At 42.0% G+C, this 27993-nt stretch overlaps 1 protein-coding gene across 1 annotated transcript in view; it reads right to left on the reverse strand.

Moving 5' to 3' along the window:
* Window positions 1-27208, reverse strand: part of Mtap (methylthioadenosine phosphorylase) — a 38517-nt gene extending 11309 nt beyond the window's left edge. The window contains exons 1-4 of the mRNA XM_076843382.2: window positions 27074-27208; window positions 15547-15633; window positions 14324-14382; window positions 10893-11060 (exon numbers count right to left, since the gene is read on the reverse strand). Coding sequence (XP_076699497.1) covers window positions 10893-11060; window positions 14324-14382; window positions 15547-15633; window positions 27074-27106 — 347 coding nt within the window. The 5' untranslated portion in view covers window positions 27107-27208. The remainder of the gene's footprint in view (window positions 1-10892; window positions 11061-14323; window positions 14383-15546; window positions 15634-27073) is intronic.
* Window positions 27209-27993: the final 785 nt, after the last annotated feature.

Genomic DNA, 27993 nt, shown 5'->3' on the forward strand with positions numbered 1-27993 from the left:
GTGCTAGGCAGGTACTGTGCCTTTGAGCTATATCCCCAGCCCTTTGAGAGAGGAATTCACTAAATTGCTCAGGCTGGTCTCAAACTTCAGATCCTCTTGCCTCCTTATCCTAACCCTTGGCATAAGTAGCTAGGATTACGAGCACGAGCCACCATGCCTGATTCAGAACAAACTACTTTTTATTTATGTCTATTAATTTTTTTTTTTCTAAACTTGAAACAGGAAAGATAATCCCTATCTTTCCCACAGAGGGGAGGGACAGGGAGAGATGAAACAAGGGAGAGTCCACCGGGGAAGGTATATAATTTGATGTCTTCTTCCAGAGGCAGGAGTAGGGGACAGTACTGAGAAATCCTTTTATAAGTTCTATTTACACAGCCACATGTCTATAGACCAAAATTAACCTGTTACTCCTACTTCACCACACTAGCTGGCAACGAAGCCATCTCACTTGGAGATGAGGCCTCAGTGCCCTGGAACAATCCAAATGCTGCCCTTGATCCTCCCAACCTTAGGGGAGAGGCCTAGTTAACGCTAAGTAATGTCAGAAGGGGTGAAGAAAAGGTTCAATGGCTGTTCTAGCTATATCAATAGAAGCTCCTCTCTGTTGGAAAGACTGCCCAACAAATGGTGCAACATCCTTCGCTCAAGCTCCATCTGGTCTGAGCCTTCAATTAATCTAGTATTAACAACAGCCCCACTTGCAACTGTGATTATGAAAGCAGGGTTTCAAATCCTCCAGTGGCTATACTCCAAAAGACATTCAAGCACTAATGCCCCATCACCTCTGTCTACCCCTCCTCTCTTTGGCCCTTTGCCTTGTTATTTCTCTCTTTGTACTAAACTGCTTTACTTTAAGGGAAAACATGTATTACATTATGCTTTACATCGTATTACATATACATGATACCTGTTTACAGTTTAATTCCTTCTTTTAAGTGGAATATTATATATTTTCCCCTTTCAGCAAAGATCCCTGCAGAATTATTGGCTATACATCTTGTTGCAAATAACATCTTTTTTTGACTCTCCATTTTCCAGCCATGAAATATGATGCCTTGTCCACTTTGTAAAGGCCTCAGGAGGGTAAAATTTAACCAAAAGGTCCAAATAACCCATAGCAGATTAGAAGTGAGGTGTGGGCTTGAGATAAGACAAATAGAATTTACAACCAGAGCTGAGGAAAGTAGACGACATACCCAAGAGAAATTCTAGAATGAAATGTGTTAGGAGAACTTGTCCCCCCTCTGCGAGTTTTCCCTCCAAGATTGGAGAAATCAGAACTTTTGCAACTAAGCCAGAAGCCAGGCACATCCTATAAGTGGGGACTGTTACCTAAGTTGGCAGGTTCAGTTCTGATTTCCAGTTAAAACACTATTTCGGTTCAACCTTGAGTCATTTTCTGAGTGATGTATAAAAAGAGAAAATGTAGTTTTACCCCAGAAGTTTAAATTAATCACTGAATATGTATGTCTCAGGCAAACTAATTAGCCTCCTCAAATGAAATCACCATGTCGCCCACACTGGCCTCAAACTCACAATCCTCTACATCAGCCTCCTGAGTAGCTGGGACTACAGGCATGTGCCACCATGCCTAACTTCCCAAATTCTCTTCACAAGGTATATGGAACCTTTCTTCACAAGGTATATGGTCTGAAAGTATGCCCCCAGAATTTCTATATTGAAACCCAAACTCCTAAGATGATATTAGAAGGATATGATTAGGTCATGGGGGTAAAGTGCTCATGATTGGTTATATCAGTGCCCTTATAAAAGAGGTAGTAGATGGAATTAAGTTTGGTAAGCAGCTGACTTTAAGATATAAAGATTATTCTGGATTAATCAAGCAGGAATAATGTAATCACAAGATGACATAAGAAGGAGGTGGAAGAGCCAACCTCAGAGTGATAGAGATGAGAGAAGAACTCCATCTACCATGGCTGGCTTTAAAGATGTATAGGGACCATGAACTAAGCAGTGCAGGAAATGGATTCTTCCCAAACCTGCAGAGAGAAATATGGCTCTGCCACTTTTTTTTCCCCCTTTAAGCCCAGTGAGACCCCCATTAGATTGCAAAGCTGTAGACTTGTAATACAAGACAGTAACTTTGTGTTGTCAAAGCCACTTATGTAATTTGTTATGACAGCAATAGGAAGTGGATGCAGATGCTTCAGTGGTTTGAGATATGATTAACCCAGTTATGGTTGCTACAATAATAAAGAACTGCTGCTGGGCTGGGGTTGTGGCTCAGAGGTCGAGCGCTTGCCTAGCATGCATGAGGCACTGGGTTCGATCCTCAGCACCAAATAAAAATAAAATAAAGGTATTATGTCCACCTATAACTAAGAAATAAAGATTATATATATATATATATATATATATATAAAAAGAACTGCTGCTTAGGATCTGCTGCTTATTCTTTCTTCAACCAGTAATACTTTCTAGCAAGGCAAGGAGACTCATTTTACCTTCCTGTAGTAGCATGGGATCCACTGATTAGCTGATTTTGCCATTTACTGTCTGTAGATACACTGCAAAGTTACTTTGATCTCTTTGCATTTCAGTTATATAAGCTTTCTCGTATTTAAATTGGAAATAAAACCATTTACCTCATACGGCCATGTGAGGATTAAATTACATTAACATGATGCAAGGGATCGGCACTCTACCTATTGCTTATGTAGCTACTACTAGCATGCCTGCTTCTGTACATCTCTTCTACCAACCTTAGATAGTGATTTTGAGGATCCTCCAGTGAAGGATAACCCCCCAAATTGCTTGAGGTTGCCAAGCAAAGACATATGCTAAGAAAATTTAAGGCACAAACAAATGAAAAATTGTCCCTTGAAGAGCGAAAGAAACAAAATTATGCTGTGCACTCGCAAAATACATGAGTTTAAGACAATCAAGGAAGAGACCACTGGGAACACAGGCATGGTGGGAGAAAAACCCAGAGAATGATTGGTAGGCTGTTTCTTAAATCAAGACTCTTGAACAGGTCATGGTCATTTGTTAATATTTTTCTCTTGGGAAACACTCAATTACAAACAAGTTGAGGGCAAACACCTGTCTCTGAGCAGAAGCAAACACAAACCACATATCTCTGAGATAGTTTCAGAATACAGCCACCCTACAACAAGCCCCAGCATGCAGAAACATGAGTCAATTAATTTCCTGGCAAAGCAAAATGTCTGTGTTCACAAGGAGGGTGGCTTTGGGGAAGTGATTCTATCGGCTTCATTGAAAAGATATCCAAATAGTAGAACAATAACATGAGATGAGATAGAGGAAGTTCTGATATGAAGAACAACAGATTAAGAGACGTGAACCTGTTCTATTAACCAGAAGGAATTGAAGTTTGGAATTTGAAGCATTATCATTATGATCTTCCCCTTGCTGTAATCTCCAGAGTGTCCCTAATGCCTTACGGTGCCATAAAAAAAGAAAAGAAAAGAAAACAAAACAAAACAACAACAACAAAAAAACTATAGAATAAAACCCCCAACTGTGACCCAGGTGGGAACAGCAATCTCTTTGTTCTTACCTGTGAAAGGCTAATGGATATTAAGGGGGTGCTTCCTTGTAATAATTAGCAGAGGCAGGAACACAATACGGGTTATAAAAACATTTTCTAAAGTTACTATGCAGCTTCATAAGCATCCTTCAAACTGCTCCAGGTCAATGCATGTGGCTTTATCGAGTCCCACGGCTATGCAATCAGTGACTCTGTCTACTCACACAGGAAACAATACACACAGTCCTAGTATATAAATCAGAAAAACACAGGCTTTGGTGCTATTATTCTTAGGATTGTAAACTGCAAAGGGTGAAGAAGGCTGACTGGAAAGGCTTGTACATTATAAAGTTTACTAATGGGACAGAGTACCTTTTAGAAAGGGGCCTAACCCCCTAATCTCCATTATGTGAGATTAGGCCCCAACTTCCTTAATAACACTCCTGTGGCACAAGAATTAAAATCAAGAATCAATAAATGGTATGGACTCAAACTAAAAAGTTTCTTCTCAGCAAAAGAAACAATCTGTGAGGTGAATAGAAAGCCTACATCTTGGAAGCAAATCTTTACCCCTCACACATCAGATAGAGCACAAATCACTAGGGTATATAAAGAACTTAAACAACTAAACACCAAAAAAAACAAATAACCCAATCAATAAATGGGCCAAGGACCTAAAGAGATACTTCTCAGAAGATGATGTACAATCAATCAACAAACACATGAAAAAATGTTCATCATCACTAGCAATTAGAGAAATGCAAATCAAAACCACTTAAGATTTCATCTCACTCCAGTCAGAATGGCAGCTATTATGGATACAAACAACAATAAATGTTGGCAAAAATGTGGGAAAAAGTACACTCATACATTGCTGGTGGAACTGCAAACTGGTGCAGCCAATATGGAAAACAGTATGGAAATTTCTTAGAAAATTGGGAGTGGAACCACCATTTGACCCAGCAATCCCTCTCCTCAGTCTATACCCAAAGGACTTAAAAACAGCATACTACAGGGACACAGCCACATCAATGTTTATAGCAGCACAATTCACAATAGCTAAACTGTGGAACCAACCTAGATGCCCTTCAATAGATGAATGGATTAAAAAAATGTGGCATATATATGTGTGTGTGTATGTGTATACATACATACATACATACAATGGAATATTACTCAGCAATAAAAGAGAATAAAATTATGGCATTTGCAGGTAAATGGAGGGAGTTAGAGAAGATAATGCTAAGTGAAGTTAGCCAATCCCAAAAATCCAAATGCCAAATGTTTTCTTTGATATAAGGAAGCCAATTCATTGTGGGCTAGGGAGGGGGAGTATGGAAGGAATAGATGAACTCTAAATAGGGCAGAGGGATGGGAGGGGGCATGGGGTAATTAATGATGGTTGAATGTGATGATCATTATTATCCAAAGTACATGTATGAGACAAATTGGTGTGGGTATACTATGTATACAACCAAAGATGTAAAAATTGAGCTCTATATATGTAATGAGAATTGTAATGCATTCTACTGTTACATAAAAATTAAAAAAAAAGAAAGGGGCCCTAAAATCTCCAATAGCAATAGTTATATAAGTTGCTATTTCTGAGGTCTAACAGCATCTGATATGTGACAAGTGCTTAATATGTTCTCACTTTGGAATTATCCACAGAAAACTCAAATTCATGTTCAGAAGACCAGATGTGATCAGATAATAAGTATTAACATCCCTTCCCTTGGTGGGAAGAAAATAAGCAGGGATCCTCAGCTTTCTAAATGTAAATGTCAGGGAAGAAACCTTTTCTACAAAAGCAATAAGAGGTTATAAAGCATATGTCAAAGATCTTCACATCAAAAATGAAAGAAACTATGAATAAGTTACATCAAATTACAGGAATGGATGAGGTCTTCTACGTAAACAGCCTTGAGGACATCATTCCTCCCTGGGCTATGTGGTTAATTCAGAAATCTGGGTGTGCTGCTGCTGATCACTGCTGCCATAGCCCTGAGGATCAGATCCCAGAGGGCAGCGGATGCCCGGTTTCCAATACTATTGGTTTCTACTTCCAGGGAGAAGAATGGGAACCAGATTCAAGGGGAGACAAGCTAAGAGAAGGAGGAATGTCAAGGAGCTGACTTCCAGGAAGGCAGTGGAGGAGGGCTCAAGGCATGTCAGGTGACAAGATGGCACCTTCTAGAAACTGAGCGGACGCAAGGGTGACAGACAGGAGGAGACAGCACTGCCAGTGTTCCCTCTGTATTATTGTAGTCCAGAAGTGTGGCTTGTGGGAGGGAGAGCAGGGCCTGAAGGTAACCAAGGGAGAAAATTCAATCCTAAATTACAAAATCTGAAGTCTCTCTGGGGCCTTGCCCCAAGCAGCCAGATGAATCTAACAAGGAATAAAAAAGGTACAAACATGGGGATGAAGGGGAGCTAAGCTAACAGTCTTTGGATATGAAGCTGAGTTCAAATCCCACAGGGTCCACTTTTGAGCCAATGATAATATTTCTGGGTCTCCTCAACTATAAACCAGGGAAATGATCGCTGCACACAAAAAAAATGGGATAAACTGATGGTGGCACCTTGCAGGAACTCAATCTGTGGCAGTTCAGTGTTTTTTTTAGCAGTACACACTTATGGTCAGGAATCAGTAACAAACTAGGTTCTGGAGCAAAACATAAGAATGGATTTCACACAGGGGAGTAGCTGACCCCACTTCTGGGATAGCTATAGTGGGAAGATGACAAAGAAGAGCAGGGATGCGAGTAAATGGTGGAAAAGGGCTGAACGGAAGCTGCCGAGTGGCAGAAAGAGGCTCCATGTGTAATCCTTTACCTTGAACCTCCATTTCCAATCATCGGAACCTACTGGAAAGTCTGACAGACTTTTCCTGGGAGCACACCCCCACCGGGGTCAGGGTTCCACACAGTGATGTCATGGGGAAGCCCGAGGTGGGGCTGGTCTCTGGGAGGGGTTAAATGAACGGGTATAAATGATCCCTCAGCACTATTTACAGAGGGACTTTCCTAATGAGTCAGAATGCATCACAAAAGCACACCCCAACCCCTCCTAATTTAATGCAGGAAAATAAGTTGCAGATAATAATCTACAGGACACCAGAACTCTTGGGAGTCAATCCAACACCCTCATTTACCAAATGAGGATGCTGGGTGACAAAGCAATTTTGTAGCAGAGCCAGAGTAAAGAATTTGGATGTCCTCCCTCCCCATCTGCAGAACTTAACCAGGGGCCAAGGCCAACATGTTAATTGTACTTGACAGAAACCACTTGGCACTAGGAATCACACTCTGCTTTCTTTAACCCTTTTTGGCTGTATTTTTTCTAATTGTTAAAAATAAAGTTCCTATTTGTCTTTCTCACAAAACATTCCTTATAAAGACTACTAATAAAAAGAAATCTCATTTTATTTCTTACTGGTATGTTCACAAATTTCACCTTCAGATATTTTTGAGAGCAACAGAAGCAGAACCCAGTAGTCTAATTTTTCTTAAAGTTTAATACAATGTGGGCATTTTCCCAGTTTACAAGTCTAGCTGTTGCTTTCTACACTTGCATAATAAATATGGTGAACTGAAGTCCCATAATAATGAAGACTGATGGCTCAGGGAAATAAGGTCATGTACAGAAAACTTCTGGAAGTCACTGTGTCTAGGTCTTGTATTGCATGGACAATTAGCTCTTTGGGATGAAAATAAGGATCTCATCACCAGTTCTCCCCTATGGACAAAAGAATCTGCAGCCATATCCAACAATAACCACGTTAGAAAGCAGAGACCCTTGAGGAACACGGGAAGAGAAAAAAGTGTCTCATGCTTTAAGGAAAGCAGTCAGTGGAACAGTCTTGCTTTGCTCCAATAGCAAAAATTTCAGGAGAAATCACTCCTATCCAACACTTTTTAATGCACTGTAAAGGTCAAGCTTTAAAAGTGGGGTATGTATGGGAAGGCTGCAAGGCTGATAAACAAAAACAAAACAAAGGCCAGGCCAATGAACCATTATGCTTGTAAACTTCTCCACATCTCATCCCCAAACCTGGTGTGGTGTCAAGCCACAGGCAGGGAGGAGCCATGTTAAGTATCAGGCTAATGAACTGACCATTACCTATACTGCTGGATTCAAAAGGAAGAAGCTGTTATCTTACACTCAAAGAAACTGCATCATGAAAGCCCTTTTAGAAAGAACTGTACTACCCTAACAGGAAGTGACTATAGAATGAATTAGCAAGTAATGACGAGTTGGTTCCACAACTATTCCTGTACAGTGAGGGGCAGATATATGGAAGACCCAAAGATGCCAGGAAGAAAGCACACATAAAGCCCAAGGAGTAACTATCTGCAAGTCCAACTGGAGCCCTGAAAGTAGCCAACTTCAGGATGCCCTTTATTCTCGCAAAGCCAGGGTCTAAGGAGTAGAATCTACCTTTTTATTTCCAGTACTGGAATGAACCTGGGGTGCCTCACCACTGAGCTACATCTGCAGACCATTTCCTTTTTCTTTTTGGTACTGTGGATTGAACCCAGGGACACTTTACTACTGAGACAAACCCCCAGCCCATTTTATTTTTTATTTTGAGGCAGGATATCACTAAGTAGCTTAGGTCCTCACTAAGGTGCTAAGGCTGAACTTGAAATTGTGATCCTACTGCCTTAACATCCCAAGTCGCTGAGATTACAGAGGTGTAACACTCCTAACTGGGGAATTTGCTGGGAATCCCTCATGAGCTTTATATTCCCACTTATAAAACATGGCACTCTGATTACCCATAGGTGATGGGGTTGGAAGCCAGATAAAACTGTACATATAAGGGTATGCACCATGGGAGGGGAAACCCAAAATTATAACCATCAGGAAGTTAGAACAAGTCCCAATCCTAACCATGTCCTATTCTCAGTGGCCAAATGACTCGTAGCTCTGACAATGGGGACTTTCTACAAAGTAGGAGAAACAGATTAGTTGCACCCAAGATAGCAGGAGGTGCAGGGCACCATGAAACCTACTGTGGACAAGACTCCTATGGATTCTCAGTAGGAATTGCTATTTTTAATTTTTAGTTTGTGAAAAACATCTCATACAGAGACCAGGACGGAAGGCAAGGGAAGAGTCAGGAAAACTGTACACTACAAAGAGGAAAATGAAAACCACAATGCATTCTTTTTGACATTTAAGTTCTAGACCAAGACTTTTTTTTTTTTTTTGCTTCCCACAGCCGCCCTACTCACAAATAGAAAATGGTTATTCTCCCTTTGAATTCAGAAGGCATTTCCTTGCATATTTGACAAGGACTTGAGGACTGAGTGCACATGCTCAAACACCACTGGACCCACTGCCCTCCCACCTGGTATGTTGTCCTGCTTTTTCCAGGACAGTCTCAGCCAGGACTCCCTTTGCTCAGACTCAAGACTCTTGACATTTGATTTACTGGGATGTAGCATAAAAAAAAAAAAAAGGACTTTTAGAAAAGAATGATCCTACTGTTTCACAAGAGCTTCCAGCCTTGTCAGACTCCTTAAAGGGTTTATTTTATCATCACAGCAATAATCTCCTATTTCTAAAAAACTCAAATAACCTCTAAGGTATGCATGGCATGGCTGATGCACAGCCCATGCTGGGGAGTGACAGATGAGAAAGGATGTGCTTTAGTTCTTCCATCTATATAAAAAAAGTCCTATTGCTTGATTCCAATTCTTTGTTACAAAGTTATATTAGAAGGATTAAAATTAATCTTTTACTTTTAGACAAAAACAATTTTGAAGATCACTGCAGGATGAGGTTTTTTTTTTTTTTTTTTCTGAGATGATATGCTGGCAAAGTTATAGCAATAGGTCAAAGTGTATGTCTCTAGATCAGCCCTTGGAGATGATCCATGGGCAGTGCTGGGAAGCCTGAGAGATAAGTTCAACCCTTAATTCTGTAGAGGACTGACCTGTAGGTAGGTAACTGGTCTGATTGAAGCACAATAGAGCCAAGATGAGATCTTCAATTGAGGACTCCTGTCCCCCCACCCTGCAGCCCTAAGATCCTTGGGGCAGATATGCAGAATGTTACAGTTTTGTCAAACAAATTGAAGCTCTGGGAACCTTAGGGCAAAAACAGCACAGCATCCAGCTCATAATGATAGCACCAAGAGAGAAGTTGAACATTTGTCTCAAAACACACACACAATCCACTTTATTAAGAAATGTGTTTTCATTACCCACAAGGCAATTATTTCTGGTTCTCCTATGAGAAGTTCAAATACATACATGTCTATGGCTGGTTAAATGAAAGCCATGTGGCTCAATCAGGGGGCACTATCATTTTAGAAAATGATGGCCAACAATAATAAGATACAAGCTCACAATGTAACTTTGAAATTTCTAGTGGCCACACTAAAAAAGTAAAAGAGAAACAGGTAAAATTAGCTAAAAAAATTTTTTGGTGGGGGGGCGCAGGGGCAGGTAGCAGGGATTGAACTCAAGAGCACTTGGCCACTGAGCCACATTATCCCCAGCCCTATTTTGTATTTTATTTAGAGACAAGGTCTCACTAAGTCGCTTAGCACCTCACTTTTGCTGAGGCTGGCTCTGAACTTGCAAACCTCCTGTTTCAGCCTCCTAAGCCGCTAGTTATAGGCATGCACCATAAATCTAAATCTTATCTAACCTAATTTATCTAAAAATTTAATCACTGCAATATATGATCAATATAAAAGTTGAGATTGCATCACATTTGGGGCATATTCCAAAGGAAATAAATTCAGAATATAGAAGAAATATTGCACATCCAAGTTAATAGCAGCACTATTTATAATGCCCAAGATATGGAATTATTCAAGTTGTCTATCAATGCATGAATGAATAAAAAATAGTATTCCATTGTATGGATGTACATACACAAGTACTCTATGATTTTACTGATGTGTAGAATTTAAAAATACCCAACTCAGAAGTAGAGAGTAAAACACTGTTCATCAGAGGTTGGAAAAATACTGGTTAAAGGACACTAAATTTCACTTAAGCAAGAAGAAAAAGTTTTTGAGATGTATTGTACAGCATGGTGATTATATTAATAGAAACGAATTATGAATTTCAATACTACTAAAGGAAAAATCAAATGTTTTCACTACCAAAATGGATATGTGAGATGTAAACTAGCTTAATCAATCATATTAATCATTGTGCAAAGTATACATATACCCAAATCTCAAACTGTATCCAATCAATGTATATAATTACTATTTGTCAAGTAAAATTAAAACTCTCACAAGAAAAAGCTTCAGATGCATCTGTCCTGCTCTTCCTTTCTCCATGTAATTCCTATACATCATCTTCTGAGCTTGGAGTAACCAGCTACAAGAGCATTTTAGATGACTGCTCACCTGTCAATGAACTGATCGATGACAACGATGTCACCGGGCTGAATCTCCTCCCTCAAGGAGCCGCAAGCCGTTGTCACTATGACATGTGTACAGCCCTCCTCCTTCAGAGCCCAGATGTTCGCCTGGTAGTTGACTTTTGAAGGCATGATGGTGTGCTGCCTCCCATGTCTAAGGGAAAGAGAATAAAGATGGTAGACAAGTGATCAGGGCATCTTAATACTGCTAGAAAAGCATACTAATTCAATGGCAGTGTTTACTAGTGTTTTCTACCAAAGCATTTTTATTGGCAGAGGAGGAATGAGAAGATCGGTCAATAATCATTCTACAACAAGCATAGACTAGCTCATCTTAAAATGCAGACCAGCTTTATGTCCCATAGATTAATTTTCCTACAAGGGCAGGTAACAACTTGCTTAGAATCCACATTCCAGGAAGACATACTGCATCTGTCACATGGGGCATGAATGCCCCAGAGCAAGGCATAAGGTTTCATGTGCACCACTGTTTTCTAACTGAAATAGAAGCCCAAGCAGTTGGGTCTTTCTATTCCTTTCTGCCTGATCCTCCAAAAAGCTAATAAAAACTTGTAAGGCATGAGAGTTCCCAGTTGTTTGGAGTGACAGTAACAGGTTTTGTCCAGTAACTGCTTACCTGACTGACAACCACTGGATGGTCTGAACTGTGACCCACCAGAATTCATGTTGAAGACCCAACCTCCACTCCTAACTCAGAATGTGACTGCTTTTGGAGACAATTCTTTATGAAGTAATTATGTTAAAATGAGGTCATTAGGGTGAGTCCTGATCTAATATGACTGGTGCCCTTTCAAGAAGGGGAAACTTGGACATAGATAAGTAGAGAGGGAAGTGAATATGAGGACATTGAGACAAGACAAGCCAAGACAAGCCAAGAGACAGGCCAAGAACATGACCTTCCCTCACAGCCCTCAGGAGAGCTCTGCCAACACCTCAGTCTCAGAGTTCCAGCCTCCAGAGCTGTGAGAAAATTCATTTGTTATGCAAGGCAGCCATTCTATAGCACTGTTATGATAGTCTCAGTAAACCAATATAATCACCAATGCTTACTCTCATACTTCAAATAAAACCTAGCTCTTTACTATGGATTTCTACCTCATGGGCCCCAGCTTAATGACACAACACCTCCTAACCCAGGTCTCATAGCTCTGCTGCATCCACGCTCACTTCTACTTAGGTCTCAAAACTCTTTAGGTCCAAACTCAAAGATCACTACCTCTGAGTTTCCCTCTATGACCATCACATCTACATCACATCAGTTCCTCAAACCCATTTTTCTTCATAGTGCCTCTCAGCACCTTAAACTTATCTTCTTTTAGTGTCAGCTTTTTCAACTGGAATCAGCCTGGAGGGTGATGCTGTGTCTACCTTCCTCCCTGGCACTTAGAAAGGGATACATAACAAGTAAATGGTTTGATCTGTTAGACAAAAACATGTATTTGGTTAAAATTCTTTGATCACTTGAAATACACAACAGTGTGTGTGTGTGCGTGCGCACACACCCCCCCTCTACCTAGAGGGACTCCAGTGAGCAGCTAGTAAAGGGAACTCAATTTCTGAAATTATTTCTAAAAATTCACCTGTATCACAAAGCATACTTAAAAGAGTAAAAATAAATATATCTAAGTATTAAGGAAAAAGTTGGGGCTTTCGAGTAAAATTTTGGGTTTGAAGCTCTGCCACTTACTAGCCCTGTGACCTTATCAGTCACTCTACTCTCAGTTTAGTTTCTTTTCACCTGTAAAATGGATAATGAAATACCTACGCTAGAGGATTATTATTAAATACCTCTTGTAATTATCATGTTTATACTTAGAAAGTATCTTTAATGTCTTTCCTGATGAACAACAGAAGTATTAAAAGCATCAAAATAACTGCAGACACATGTAGCACACTGGGGCTTCTATCCTGAGTTCACAGATGATCTATCAGAAGATGGGGACCATCAAAACCCAGAAAATACATATATCTTTCTGAAAGTGTTCTCTAAAACTCTTGATTAGCTATTTCAAAAGAAATTTTTAAAACCAAAAGCATTTCAGAACCAATGCATCAGAGGGTCAATCATTTCACAGTCTGACAGTTTAGTTCAGGAACATTAAAGCCTCAGCATTGGGCTACCTTACCAACGGTCTCCCCATAGACCTTGGAAAAAATTAATCAATTCTCTAGCAATCTCTAGCCAAGACTTGGGTTGTCAATACAAAAGCTATTTTTTTTCCTTTAATTTAAAAAGCAAGCCAGTAGGGCTGGGGATATGGTTCAAGAGGTAGCGCACTTGCCTGGCATGAGCGGGGCACTGGGTTCGATCCTCAGCACCACATAAAAATAAATATGTTGTGTTCAGCGAAAACTAAAAAATAAATATTGACAACAATTCTCTCTCTCTTAAAAAAAAAAAAAAGCAAGCCAGTAAAGACCAACAAAGGATGTGCCCTGAAATAAGTTCGGTGACCATCTTAAACTGAAATTGAGGGCCCCACGTTCATGCCCTGCATAATCCCCACTCCTCAGCGTGGTTGGATGGGTCTCCCAACCGTTAGAAGGCATTTCATAACCAGGCTCCACTTGGCTGGCACGCTACTGAGGTTCTACTGGCCCTACAGAAATAAGCTGTTATAGGGTGAAGAGCTGTGGGGAGGCCAAATGGCAGGAAATGTGGGCTGCCTGCAGGAGCTAAAAAAGGCCTCAGTCCTCCAACTGAGAGGAAACTGAATTCTGCCAACAACCATAGAAGCCTGAACAAGCCTGAGCTCCATACAAGAGTGGAGCTGGGAATACACCTTATATGACCCAAGCAGAGGACCCAGTGAAACTGTGCCAGACTTCTGACCACAGAAACTAGGAAATAAGTGTGCTGCTGAATCCATGGTAATCTGGAACACGGCCATGGAAAACTAGGCAATGGAAAACTAAATGTGTAGTCTAATGTCTAACTATGTGATAAAAACAATGTTGCCTTCTTTACACCAGGGAGCCGCACCAGCCTCAACCAGGGAACAAGGTCTAGACACTACAGTCAATTCACTTGATAGGCCCCAAGCCCCTTTCCACAAACATGAAACAACTACTATATAAGAAGTCACTAATGGAACACTGTTCTTTATGTTAATTAGGAAAAAAAAATTTTCTTCTTGTAGTTAGAACTGAAAACAGAGCTTCAATTTTATTCACCTGATTTTCTTTTCTAACCTCCTGGGATGGAGTGGAACATGAGCTCTTTGATATCCTACATATGCAAAGCTTACTTCAATTAATTAATTAACTAATCAATTAAAGGTGGCTAAGATGTTCTGACTCCAACACATAAAAGCTCATGCCTTCATCATTATTCTTTCCAGAATTTAAGCTGAATTTCAATTTAGTGATAATATTCAAAAAGCTTAAAATACTTACCTTGCAAGGAGGACACAATCAACATTTTTTATCTTCCCCAAAATTAAGGCATCAGATGGCTGTGTGCAATGAAAAACAGTTACACCTCAGTGATTTTTAAGACACATAAGCAAACAATTTAAAAAGCTGCCATTGAAAATTGTTAATCTATAATAGATTCATGAAACTTGCGTCTGAAAATATAGCTTAGAAAAGAGTCTAGATTTGATTAACGTAATCAAAGAATTTTAACCGAGTGCAAACTTAGGTTCTGAAGGTTGCTGGAGGCCTATATAGGTATCACTTAGTAAGGTCATTTGTATCAAGCACTCAGTGGACTCTGATAGCAGACTCAACAAACTTAGATGTGTCAAGGGTATATGACAGGCTCAAGAATAGGTGTGAGTGAAAGGCAGAGAGGTAATGAGACCACAGCATGAAGGACTCAGCAATAGTGCTGTCTGCTTATGTTAACCAGGTCTCAGATGGCCATGGGGATGATGCAGGGAAAGTCCCTGTTCACTGAGGGGTTGCCAAAGCATGAGGTTAGGAGGAAGGCCAAGATGACATAGGGCCTGGAAGTCATGAGGTCAATCCAAAAACTGAGCTAAAAAGGAGGATTTAGTTAGAAAGGACAGATGCAGAGATCTTCAGAGGATCAAAGGAACTAGTGTTTGGAAGTAGCAATAGGGAGTAAGTAGAAAGCAGACACCCCACCCTGGCCTAGGCCGGTAACACAGGAGCCTAGGGAAAAAGCAGTGTGTCCTGGAAAACGAAGAGCATATCACTCCCAGAGCTATGAATACCCACACTGTGTGATCTCCAAGACAATCCTCCTCTGGCTCTGGGCTCACTCAAAAAAAAAAAAAAAAAAAAAGCTACTTTGTAATAGTACTTCATCCTATTAGTCATCAGCCTGTACCCTGAATTAGTGTGCTGTGACATACAGTCACTGAATTAGAAGCTTATTTGAATGCAGACTTGAAAAGCAGAGTTGTTATGTCTAAAATGAGTGTCTGCCTTCTAGCAACATGAATTGAGAAGTTACTTGTGCACATTCAAAAGCTGTGTTTTCAAAATATGGAGCTCTGAAGCATCCTTGCTCTGGGGGGATGAAACACAATGACAAGACCCCAAGCCAAGACTTGGGTTGTCAATACAAAAGCAATTTTTTCTTTTGATTTAAAAAGCAAGCCAGTAAGAAGTGTATAAAACTAACATAGCTCGACTAAATAGATATTAACCTTGCCAAATGGAGTATCCACGTATTTTTCAGTTCTTCCTTCTAAAATTTCTGGATCATCCAGGCCTGTTCCACCAATTATTCCAATCTAAGGGAATAAAAAAGATCATCATACTGGGTCATTTTTTTTCATTCGAAACACTGAAAAACATTCAGAAACATTTGAAGGTCTTCTATTGTTTAGAAATAACCAAAATGTAATTTTTTAAAAATCATATCACAATTTATTTCTGACTGAATTACAAATAAATAGAGAGGTACTTTTAGATACCTAATTAAGTAACTGACATCATTATGAAAATTTCTCTGGGCTAACATCTGAAAGGAAAAAGTATGTAAACAGCCAGAAACCAGACATGACACCAATAGAAAGATCATAGAAAGTGACCGGAACTATTTTTACCCCCAACGAAAAGGTTTAACTCTATTGAACAAAGTAGCTTCTGGAACAAAAATTCAAAGTTTAGAATTACTTGAATATCGAAAGTAAGCAATTTTCAGATCAGGTTATATAAGTTGATTTATATCAATTTGGAGGAAAATGGCTCTTTCTCTGGCCCTCAATTTCCTGGTGGGGGAGTGAACAAATTGAAAATAAATAAATATGTAAAATAGGGGTATTTAGTGAGACCTTGCTGAAAATTCTGTTGGCTTAGTACATTTCCTTAAGTGGCTAAGTCAGTTGATGGAGCCACCTTGTGGTACATTACTGAAATCACAGGTTTTATTGTTTCATACTAACTAAAAAACATAAAACTAATAAACATTAGTTTTAAATCAAATCAAAAGCAGCACTCCCTTTAGTCAATACATTAAAATCATCTAGTTGAACAGAATATTTTTTTTTTTAAAAAAAGAAATCACACTGCTTTTTGCAAATGGGAACCTTCCTTTGGTCTGGCCTCTCCATTTTATCCTTCATTTTATTTATCCTCTTAAGCACCAAGAGTCATAAAGAGGTTAATAAACTGTCCAGCAAATGTCCTCATCTTGGTCACAGAAATAAATTGCTGACTCTAAAAATTACTCTCAGCCTACTCTTTGGAGATTCAGGTACTCAAAGAAACTTTTGCATTTTTTACTTATGACCACTTTGACTTGATTGTTTTTAGATATTCCCTGGGCTGTGGCTCAGGTGATTTAACAGTGGACCCTCAGGCTTATACATACAAAAGAAATCTAATTTGGTTTTGGAACCACTGTTCAGTTTTCATGCTAGTCCAGCATGGAAGCAGTGATTACGAAATGCTAGTGGGGAATGGTGATGCACATCTATGGTTCAGGAGACTGAGGCAGGAAGACCGCAAGTTCAAAGCCAGCCTCAGCAACTTAGTAAGACCCTGTCTTGGGGGAAATATTGGAAAGGGACCTGGGCTATGTGGCTCAGTGGTCAAGTACCTCTGGGTTAAATCCCCAGTACCAAAAACAACAACAAAAAATAAAACTAACAAAGAACACTAGGCAGTCCTGAAATTCTGAATTCCAAACTTCAGTTTATACCATCTGGGCTGCATGATGGCCCTGCACTAGGTAACTGGCAACTCAGTCCTCAGCAAAGCACGTACAGTATTTGACTAGAAAGCAACTGGCCAGTGCTTGCCAGAAGGGCAGGATGGAGTCTCTGGCAATGAAAAGATCTGCAGGCAAGCCTACCCAGCCATCCAACTAGTTCCAGTTGTTTATGGAAACTCTCCTTGCAAGGGATAAAGCAACAAGTGTAGTAACTGAGTACTGTATTGCCATTGAAGGTAACTGGACCTCCAAGATGGAGGCTGGCAGTGCCAAAATGTGGTCAATGTCGCCACCTGCTGGTCCTATGGCAAAGTACATTTGAGATAAAGTCTCCAAGCACTAATGGCCCAATTCTATTTACACCCTTGTAAGCCTCTAAATTCAACAATCAATTCAGTACTTGCCTTGATAATGAAATTACTGTTTTGAGTATTTACATGCCAGATGTATTGTGTAAAGTGTTTCAGAGGCCTAATCTGTTATTTAATCATTACATCTATCCTATGAGATAGGCCCTATACTATTATACCCATTTTACAAAAAAGGAAAGACAAGCACAAAAATAAAGAAATTTGTATAAGAGCAAATCATAGGGAGCAAACTTGGGATAGAGATCCAGGTGTCTAAAGCTTAATCATCATGATATGCTATGTCCTAATATCCCTTGGAGTCTTTCCTGATATCATGCTCTATTTAAAAAGTTTTGTTGTTTCCATATTATAAAGAAACATGCTCAGCATATTTAAAACCTGCAATATGGTTCAAATGTCCTTTGTGAGGAATGATTATGTCACGGAACAAGCATAGAAATAGTACCTTTGGATATCTGAGTGACCACCTTAAAGGAGAAGAGGACTGATCACGAATAACTTCATCCATCCTCAGGAAACAATAAGACCCCTGGGCTGGATCATCAGTCATGAGTCCAGTTAATTCTAGCCTGTCTATAAAATGGGCTTAAGGCCTGAGATGGAATTTCTGGGCCAATTCTCCCCATCATTACACAAAATAAGGGACTAAAATGGGAACTCCCTGGTCAATCAAGGTCACTAAAAGATTTTGTCAGTTCCTTCCCCATTTTCCCACTGACAGACCACTGAGACAGTCTTCTCAAAGAGAAAAACAGGTTTGACTTCTTCTCTGACAGGATGGAAGCATCCTGTCCAAGTGGTGGCTTACCTGGCCAGAATGGCTAGATCCTGCAAGGATGAAAGGGTGCCTCCAAATCCCTACCCTATGTGCATTTTCCTTGGTACCTGGCTCCAGGAGACTTCATCTACCCAGTCTGGTCTCAGGACCTATCACCTTGAGATCTGAACACCCTGCCTCAAGAACCCAGTGCTCTATGAGGGCATTCTTAAAATATTACAACTCTCAGTAGCTGAGATCATCCCATGCCAAGGCGATGGACTGCTTTTGAGTGCTTCAACTCTCAAGGAGGTTAAGAGTCAGAGCTAAAGCTGGCACAGTCTTTGAGTATTTCAGTCTGTCACCTCTGGTTGCTGCTGACAAGTTCAGTAAGCTCAGCAGATAGAAGCCCTCATTATTTGGCCAACTTGGCTTTGAAGTCTCTGAGGACTTTGCAAAATCCCAGATGTCCTATATGGGAAAAGAGCAGCCAAATGACTCAGGCTGCCTATTTAAAACCTGCAATATGGTTCAAATGTCCTTTGTGAGGAATGATTATGTGCTGAACTGTGCTCCACTCCCCCAGATTCGTGATGAAGTTCTAACCAGCAGTACTTCAGAATTTGACCGTATTTGGAAATGGGGTCTTCAATGAGGTTAAGAAAGGTTAAATGAGGTCAATGGGATGGGCCCCAATCCAATAAATTGGGAGTCCTAAGAAAAGTGATTCAGACACCTATATAGAAGAAAGACTGTGAAAACATGTGGAAAACACGGCCAGGTATAAGCCAAGAAAAGGGAAACTGACCCTGATCACACCCTGATCTTGGACTCCACAACTGTAAGGTAATATGCTTCCATTTCTTAAGCCACCTGTTAGTGTGCTTTATTACAGCAGCCCTGGTGAACTACTATAGGGATGTTACATTCCAGTCAGAGAAGTCTGATGGCCCACAGTTTAGAATACTCATGGCTTTGATCATCCTCTCCTTGCAATGTCAAGATACGAGTCCAGTGAGGAATCACTCTCTGGAAGACACTTCACTCCTGAAAAGGTCATGTAATTTTTGAGGGTTTTCCTCAAAGCTCACTGTGTTCTTTAGAGCTCTCCTTCACAGGATCTACCTGGCTTCCTCCTGAGTCAGCAGATAGAATACTTAAATCCCCTGGGGAACTTTCAATGCCAAAGCTCAGGTCCCAGATGGCAGAGATTCTGATTAATGGGAGACACAGAATTTGTTTTACTTAAAGCTCCTCAAGTGGTTCTAATGTGCATCCACAACTAAGCATGCTGCTTTAGGGCTTAAACCACAAATTTATAAAATGTGGCCTAGCTGAGTATGGTAGGCTCAATAATGGTCCCTATATTCATCAGTTTTTTGTAGCTGTGATGGAATATATGTGAAAATAATTTAAGAGGAAAAGTTTATTACAGCTCATGGTTTTAATCCACAGTCACTTGGCTCTGTCTCTTTTGAGTCTGTGATGGTGAGGCAGAACATCATGGCTGGGAGCACCTGATGGAGAAGATGGTGGAAGAAATCTGTTCACCTCATGGCTACCCGGAAGCCAAAAGGAGAGTGAAGGTCCTGGGTCCCAGAATCCCCTTCAATGACCTAATTTCCTTCTACTAGGCCTACCTCCTACAGGTTCTACCACCTTCCAATAGTACCACAGGCTGGTGCCCAAGCCTTTAAAATATGGGTCTTTGAGGAACATTTAAGATCCAGATCTTAATATAAATAGATCCTATTTATATTCAAATTCTCAGAATCTATGCATGTTAAATGATTAAATTAAGAACCATGAGATGGGGAGATTATCTTGGATTATTTGAATGGGCCCTAAATGTAATCAGGAAAAAGAGCCTTATAAAAGTGAGGCTGAGTCAAATGATGGTGGCGGGATCACAGGAGCAGAGGGAGAGAAAAGGGGATGTGATTCCGGTGCCCTTAAGCCAAGCCAGGCTGATGTCTTCAGAAGTTGGGAAAAGCAAGCAACTGGACTGTCCTTTAGATCCTCCAAGAAGAGCCAACAAATGCTTGATTTTAGCCTCGTTAGACTCATTTTGGATTTCCGGCATCCATAGGAAGGCACTCAGTCTGAGGTAGGTGCTACAGCAGCCATAGGAAAGCAACACAGAATAAGACTTGCCATAAGAGTCTATTAGAATGCAGTTGTCCACCGTTTCCAAAGCTCCAGGGTCAGTGGGCATTTAACATCCTGGGTTTGTTAAAGTCCTATGTTGAGAGCCACAGCCAAAGGGGCCCCAGCAAACTTCCAGCTGCCAGCAAATGATTGGCTCACAGCGGCCCCAGCAACTTCTAGCTGATTGGCTCCTCTGCCCTGATGCTCATTGGGCTGTTTCCCTGCCCTTTCAGACTATGGAGCTGCTCACTGGGGGACTTTTTTGGCTCCGCCCACACGAGCCAGCCAATCAGCCTCAAGAGCAGGAGGGTGGGGGTTGAGAGGCTTGTGGGAAGCTGGTGGTGGCATTTGGGCTCTCAAGGTTTTTCCTGAGGAGCTGTTTTGTTTGGCATGTGTGGTTCTAAAAATAAAGTTTTTTTTCTTTTGACAAATGGCTCCTGAATTGTGCCCAGCCAGACTGCGACAGTCCTATATTTCTGGTTCAGCAGGATTGGGGCAGAGCCCAAGAATTTGCATTTGTAACATCACCAAGTAAGGCAGATGCTTAGGAAGCTTTGAGAACCACTGGTTTAGATGCCTCTGAGGTGCAGACTAGAATACGGGGATTACAATCACAGTTAAGGATCCAGGGTCCACTGCATGCAAATATTTATGCTATGTTTCTTCATCTTCCTTATCTATGAGGGTCAGATTTCTACTTAATCTATAGAAGTATCATGAGAGTCAAATGAAACACCACATTAGCATCAGTTACTGTTTCAGTACACCTTACTAGCCCTGGCAACACACAAAATCAATCTAAACTTCCTCAAAGCAAAAAATTCCTGTATCTCTGTTTTTCTCTGCTGGTCAGTACACAAACCTGGCTGCTCCCATCTCTCCTCACCAGGTGGAATGCAGCACACAGGTCTTCAACCCAGTATCAAGTGGCTCTCCTGGGGGTGTCTGGAAACATGGGACATTTGTGGCTGTCACAGGGATTGCAGGGAGTGCTGCTGGCATTTGAGCAAGGGTGTGTTAAGGATGTGCTCTATGTCCTTCAATGCAGGGATGTCTGATAAAACAACTGTCCTACCCAAAATGCCACAGTGTCCCTAGGCAAAAAAAAAATGAAGGCTTGTTGGTGATTTGATTTTCACCAGAGGCTTGTGTGCTGAACCCCAGTTTTGGAGCACCATACAGGGACTTTTAGTCTGAAGACCTCCACTGGCCACACTTGAGAAAGCCCAAAGTAGTTTTAAAGGCTTATTCTTCACTGACTTGCTGTCTTCTTTCATGTCATTGTGTTTTTGGCTTATTCCCTGCCTATAATGGGACATATCTGTTGGGAACAGTGAATAAATCATTGCTTCGAATTATTGAGACACTCATGCTGGAAATCTTTTGGTATGATTGCATGAATGGTGTGACTCTACATTGTGTACAACCAGAGAAATGAAAAGTTGTGCTTCATTTGTGGAGAGAGAGAGAGAGAGAGAGAGAGAGAAAGCGAGCAAGCAAGAAAGCGAGCAAGAAAGCAAGAAAGAAAGAAAGCAAGAAAGCAAGCAAGAAAGAAAGAAAACAAGAAAGCAAGAAAGCAAGCAAGCAAGAAAGCAAGCAAGCAAGAAAGCAAGCAAGCAAGAAAGCAAACAAGAAAGCAAGAAAGCAAGCAAGCAAGCAAGAAAGCAAGCAAGCAAGCAAGAAAGAAAGCAAGCAAGAAAGAAAAGAAAATAGTGCCAAGAGAAAAAGTTGTGCTCCATTTGTGTAAAAAAAGAAAGAAAAAAAATAGTGCCAAAGAGAAAGGCCCATTTCCAGGTGACTCAGCACTGTTGATAGGGAGAATTGCGTGCCTGTCATGGAATGTACTAGTTCAAAAGCCTTGAATTCAAATCCCAGCTGCCCGGAGGTAGAAGATGTGGGTGCAAACTGATAAGTCCCAACTAAGCTGTTTTGCTCACAAACTTAATCCCTTTGATGTTTATACCTATATAATAAACACAGAGACTCTTGCTCTTTGTTAAGCCAGACTCCACCAGAGCTGGTGTACCCACCATATCCTGCTTCCACTTATAATTGAGTCCTTGTCTTTATTTTTATAATTTCAAATTTTCCTAATCTGACCCACACCTGTGTTCCAAGAACTGTTCACTCGCTGTGCAGGTCACTGTGAAACATATCCCCTCCCTGTCACAGCAAAAAAGATTAACACATTATTTTTTAATTTCCCAGAGTGAAAGTTGGGCAGTTGCAGAGGAGTCACAGCCCACTAAGATCCCTTAGAACACCCTCTCCCTGAATGAATGGCAAAGACCTGTTTGGCCTTTTGCCTGGTCAGTTATCATCTGCTGTGGCTGAAGCTGGAGGACAATGTCTCCCTGAGGTCCCCCTGGATAATGCCAGGTGTTAATCCCATGGCTGCCTCTGTTCTTGACTGCCCACCTGTTATCCTCACCCACTGCATGAACCATACCCAACTACAGTGAACCATTAGACTACCCAATTACTTTTCTTCTCAGGGGCGTCCTCCGTCCCTCAACCCAACATCACTCTGCACCCACTTTATTCCTATAGCAAAGGCCCCTTGGCATCATATGTCCCAGCCTGCTAACCACCAGTAGTACATCAGATGAAGGAATCCTATATTCACCCTCCTTGCTTCAAAGAGTCACTCATGGTTCCTTCCCATCTTCTGTTTGAAAACGATCGCTAGCATTACCATCGTTTGGGTTCCCCAGGTGGGAAATAGAAATTCTCCTGTTCCTCTGCTGCAGTCCCATATCTTGCCAACCTCTGTTCTACGACTTCTGTGGCCACCACCCCGACTTGGGCACTAGTGCCGCAGCATCTGGCCTAATCTAGCTCTTTCCCCATACAGGCTACTCAATACACAGCGGCCAAGTAATCACTTAAAAATGTAAATCAGATCCTACCTCTCTGCTCAGAGACTTTAAATGGTTCCCAGAACATTTAGAATCAAATCCAAATCATGGTATGTATGGAAGGCTAAATAAGCTGCACCCAGCCATATCAACATGCACCAGCACCGAGATTTCTATTCTAGGACTCCATCTCACTTCTGCCTCAGACCTTGGTTTTAGCTGTCTTGACCCCTATCTTTCCTCAGGTCTTCACATGATTATCCTCATTTTGTCTAGCCACTTATATTTAATCTGCTCAAGCTGCAATAACAAAATACTAGACTGGGTGGCTTATAAGCAACAGATATCTATTTCTCACAGTCTGTAAGCCAGAAATCCAAGGTGAAGGCAGATTCAGTGCCTGGAGAGAACCTGTTCTGGTTCATAGGTGAGGCCTTGCATGGTAGAAGGGGATAAAGTAACTCTCTGGAGCCTCTTTCAAAAGAGCACTATTCATTGGGTATGGTGGTACACATCTGTTATAACAGCTGCTTAGGGAGGTTGAGGCAGGAGGATTGCAAGTTCAAAGCCAGCCTCACAAACTTAGCAAGACCTTGTCTCAGAATAAAATATAAAACAGGCTGGGGATGTGACTTAGTAGTTAAGTGCCCCTGGGTTCAATCCCTGGTTATCCCCACCTCCGAAGCATTATTCACAGGCATGATGGCTCTACCTTAACACTAATCACTCCCCCAAAGCCCACCTCCTAGTACCATCACACTGACAATTAGGTTTCAACATATAAAATTGGGAGACCACTACACAGCTTAGAATCTGCTTTCCTAGAGGTCTTTTTTGACCCCATCGCTCTGTTTCACTCTCATGTTGGCTGGCCTTCTACCTCCACTACCAGATAAGCTTGAAGAAAAGCAGGACACTGTCTTACTCAAAGATGTACCCCCACTGCCTGGCAGATATTCAGTACATACTTTTGCATAAAATTCTGCCAGTAGACAGCTAGATTTGAACAATATACAAGTATCACATTTCCAACCCCAATCTGATGTTTTTAACCTTTAGATGATCTGATGATCTAACAGCACCTCTTAAACCAAGGTGACTGAATTTAAGCTCCAATCCCTTGTAATAGTTGTATTTTACAAAGGGAGGGACTAGGGCTGGCATTAATGGAGTATATAGAACTGGGCTCAATGTGTTAAATGTTACTGTGCTTAAATCCAACACCTCTCAAAGTAGTGTGACTAGCGCTTCTCTGACAGCCAAGGACTCTAAGGCTAAAGGGTAAGATTCTGAGGAAGAAGTATTAGGACCTTCTGGGATATATGGGCTGGGCTTCTGGCCTCCATAGTTCTTTCCTTCCCTCTCTGCCTTGAGTTAAGCTGCAACACCCTCATCCCTACACCTCCAACCAAACTGCTATTTAAATGACCAGATGAAGTGATGGCAGTAAGTCAGACCACATGTCAGCTGCCAGTGATGTCAATGAGGGCTCAGACACACAACTGTGCTTCCACATCAGACTTGGAGAGTGTGTTCAGTGGGTTCGGGGAGAATTTGTGCATGCACTTCCAATTCCCCTTTCTAAGGCTGGATGCCCTTCTGAAGACTCACAATAAAACAGGGCATAGAAATTTTTCAGAAATGCCTCACATCCACTTGGTGGAATGTCAGGCTCTGGGCCCAATTCTACCATTATCTAGGCCCTGCTGTGTAATTCTGGACACCTTAGTTGATCTTTGACAGCTGCAAAAGAGTTAGTGTGGTCATAGAAGGAAAAGTGCTACTACTATTACACCACAATGAAGAGAATATGATTCTTACCAGCTATTTTGCTCTGGACATGGGTACCTTCATGTTTTCTACACAGAATGCTGCCTTAGCAATTGAGGGGGATGTGATGCTGGCAACATGGATTGTCAGTGATGAAGCTGTCACTTACCCTAGTTCCCTACTGGGGTAATCCAATATATATATATATTTTTTTTTTACTCGATGGAGAAACCTCTCCTAAGCAAAACACTGGTTTGCAGCAACCTTAAGAGAAATGCTGCAAATGTCTTGTGGGTAGGGGGTCCGAGGAAGGAGATACTGTTCTCCTTCCCTACTGAAGTAAAACACAGAAACAATACACAAGGACAATTTTACTCAAAATATTACTGTCTTGTTAGCCTGGATGCTGTCCATATAATCTGCTTATTTAAACAGTGTACACTTTGACTCTCCCATGTTCTAGCTTCACAAAGAGAAATCAGCAGGCAGGCCTAGCACCATTTGTACCTCTTAATTTGATGTCCAGCACCTTGCCAAGAACAAAAATATACATCATTCAATATTTACATCAGAGCTTAAATCACACTACCTATTCTGCACTTAAATGCACTGCATCATTTTACAGGAAAACCGGCAAGGAGAATGCTAAGCGGATTAAAGTGAAGCTGTTTTAAGCTCTTTTTGTTGGTGCTTTAAATTCCTGTAGGAGAAAACTGTGGCCTAATGATACCTAACATAGTTTAATTGCTGGAGAAAGGGTAATTCAAAATTAATTTAGGCTCTCCCACTTATACACATTACTATTTAATAAGTTTAAACCATGTGCAAAACATAATACCAACACACTAATTTCTGCAGGGAAACCTGCACTACATAGATAGTTACTTTAGGAAACTTACATACTTTGCACGTGAGTTTCTGCCTTCTTCCCTCTTACTGGCCTGGGAAACCTCTCAAAGTGTGCCGTCTATAAAACGCACAAAAAGTTACACATATAATTTTGACTACAACACCCTCACCCACTCCTCTCCTTGTGTTTCATGAACACCGCAAAGGCCTAATATATCAACCCTTCTGGCTGAATACCAACTGATCCCAGAGAAGTGCTTTTTCCCAGGAGAGCTGCACACAAGTGCAGGGAATCAAGAAATGCTTGGAGAAGAAAGTGGACCTTGTGCATCATGGGCAAGAAATTTCTAAAAGTGAACCAAGTTAACCGTGTTCTTGGCCAATAATAAAAGTCTAGAAAAGGTCTTAAGTTTTATCATAGAATTTTCTTTGTGTACTGTAATTCTACTAACTCTCCACCAAAGAGGAGAGAAGTGTTTAAAGCCCCAAGGAAGCTTACTGCAACTCTCAAAAGTCACGCCTTTTTCTGGCCAGAGCTTCCTACCGCGCTTTGATCCCACGTGCCCAGACCTCTGAGGATCTGGGGCCCAGAGAATCTAAGCTCTTGACTTTCCAGATTGCAAACCAAGCAGTTTCAAGTCAGAGGCCTCCAAAGCAAAAGCGGCCCTAGGGAAGAGACGCCTTTAGTGTACTTAAAGAAAAGTCTCAGAACTCTACAGCATTGCGCTAGGGGAAACTTCACCAAGGAGAAAGTTAAGTTTGTAAGAAAAAGAAGCCGGAAGCTTGCAAAAGAGCAGGTACGCAGCTCTCCCACGTGGGCCGAGGACAGTGAGCGGAGTCAAGAAAGCGGAAGCGTGAATCCCGCAAGGCATGGGGCGACAGTCGCAGCAGCTGCAGGCGCCTGGCCACATGGGGGAAATGGCCAGCTCTAGCCAGCACACCTCACGAGAAGGGAGTGGTGCCTGAGAAGGGCAGCAGCGCAGGCGAAACCTAAGGCCACCCACTGCCCCTCTAAAAATGACTTGCCACCGCCCTGCAGGGTGCGGTGCAGACAAGCCCCAAGGTTGGGGAGGGGAATGCAGCTAAGCCCTAAGGTTGGAGGCGAGAAGATGTGCACCCCTCCCGGAGGGCCGCGCTCCAGCCCCTCCCCGCCGCGGCACCGCTACACTGGCAGAGCGCACAGACCAGAGGTGCGGTTCCCTGGAGCGGAGAGAGAGGCTACCGGGCAAGGCGGACCAGAGCCGCCGGGCAGGCTGATCTCACCTTCACCGCAGTGGTAGCAGCGCCCGAGGCCATGTCTGTGCTGAGAAGAGGCTGCGATGGGCGCAGGTGCCAGGCCGAGACGCAACTGCCAGGCCAAACACACAGCGCGGGAGTGAGCACGGCGGAGTCCGGGGGTGGGCCTTGACTCCTCCTCTTCCTCCCTGGGACAGCTGGATTGGCTGCGCCTGTGGGCTCTCCCCCGCCACCCCCCTCCTCAAATCAAGGTTCCCGCGTCCCGCCCCCTTTGCAGACCTTTCCGGTTCTCGGGTTTTCTTTTCTTCGTCTCCCGCTGTAACGGGTTCCTGATAGTGGTAGTAACGGAACGCCTGATGGGAAACTTCTATTGTTCCAGACTCTCTGCTTTGCACTTTAATTAGCTCCGTAACTTTCACCAGAACCCTATAAGAAGAGCACTACTCCCACGTCGGCCCAGTACAGAAGCCTCTACGGCCCCGGCAGCGTTCCAGAAGTTCTCGCGGGAGGGAGAATCCTCCGGAGGAGGGAACTAGCTTGCTGAGATTGCCTCCGGCGCTGGTGTGGGGCTGGGGCGGGCCGGGGGCGTGGTCTGCTCTTCAGGCCGTGTTAAACCAGCCCTTCAATTCCTGGGGGGATTGACCCCACACCTCAGGGATGACCGAAGATTGAGTAACATGCTATTGATTTACAAAGTATGATTTATTCATCTTAATTTGAAGGGAGGCTTTCCAGGGCTCCGACTGGCTCCCAGCCTGGGTCAACCATGCAAAGGCCATTTTTAACCCTGTCTACGCTGAAGCCGCATCCAATACACCTAGATTCAGAATTTGGACAGCCGTTGCCTTCATTCAACACTGGCAGGACGCCACTCCCAACCTCCTCACCCCCTAACCCCCGGCTGGTGAGACTTGGGATTATCTCTCACTTTCTAAGCTCCTATCCCT

The sequence above is a fragment of the Callospermophilus lateralis genome, chromosome 2 (assembly GCF_048772815.1).
Source record: "Callospermophilus lateralis isolate mCalLat2 chromosome 2, mCalLat2.hap1, whole genome shotgun sequence".
Classification (NCBI taxonomy): domain Eukaryota; kingdom Metazoa; phylum Chordata; class Mammalia; order Rodentia; family Sciuridae; genus Callospermophilus; species Callospermophilus lateralis.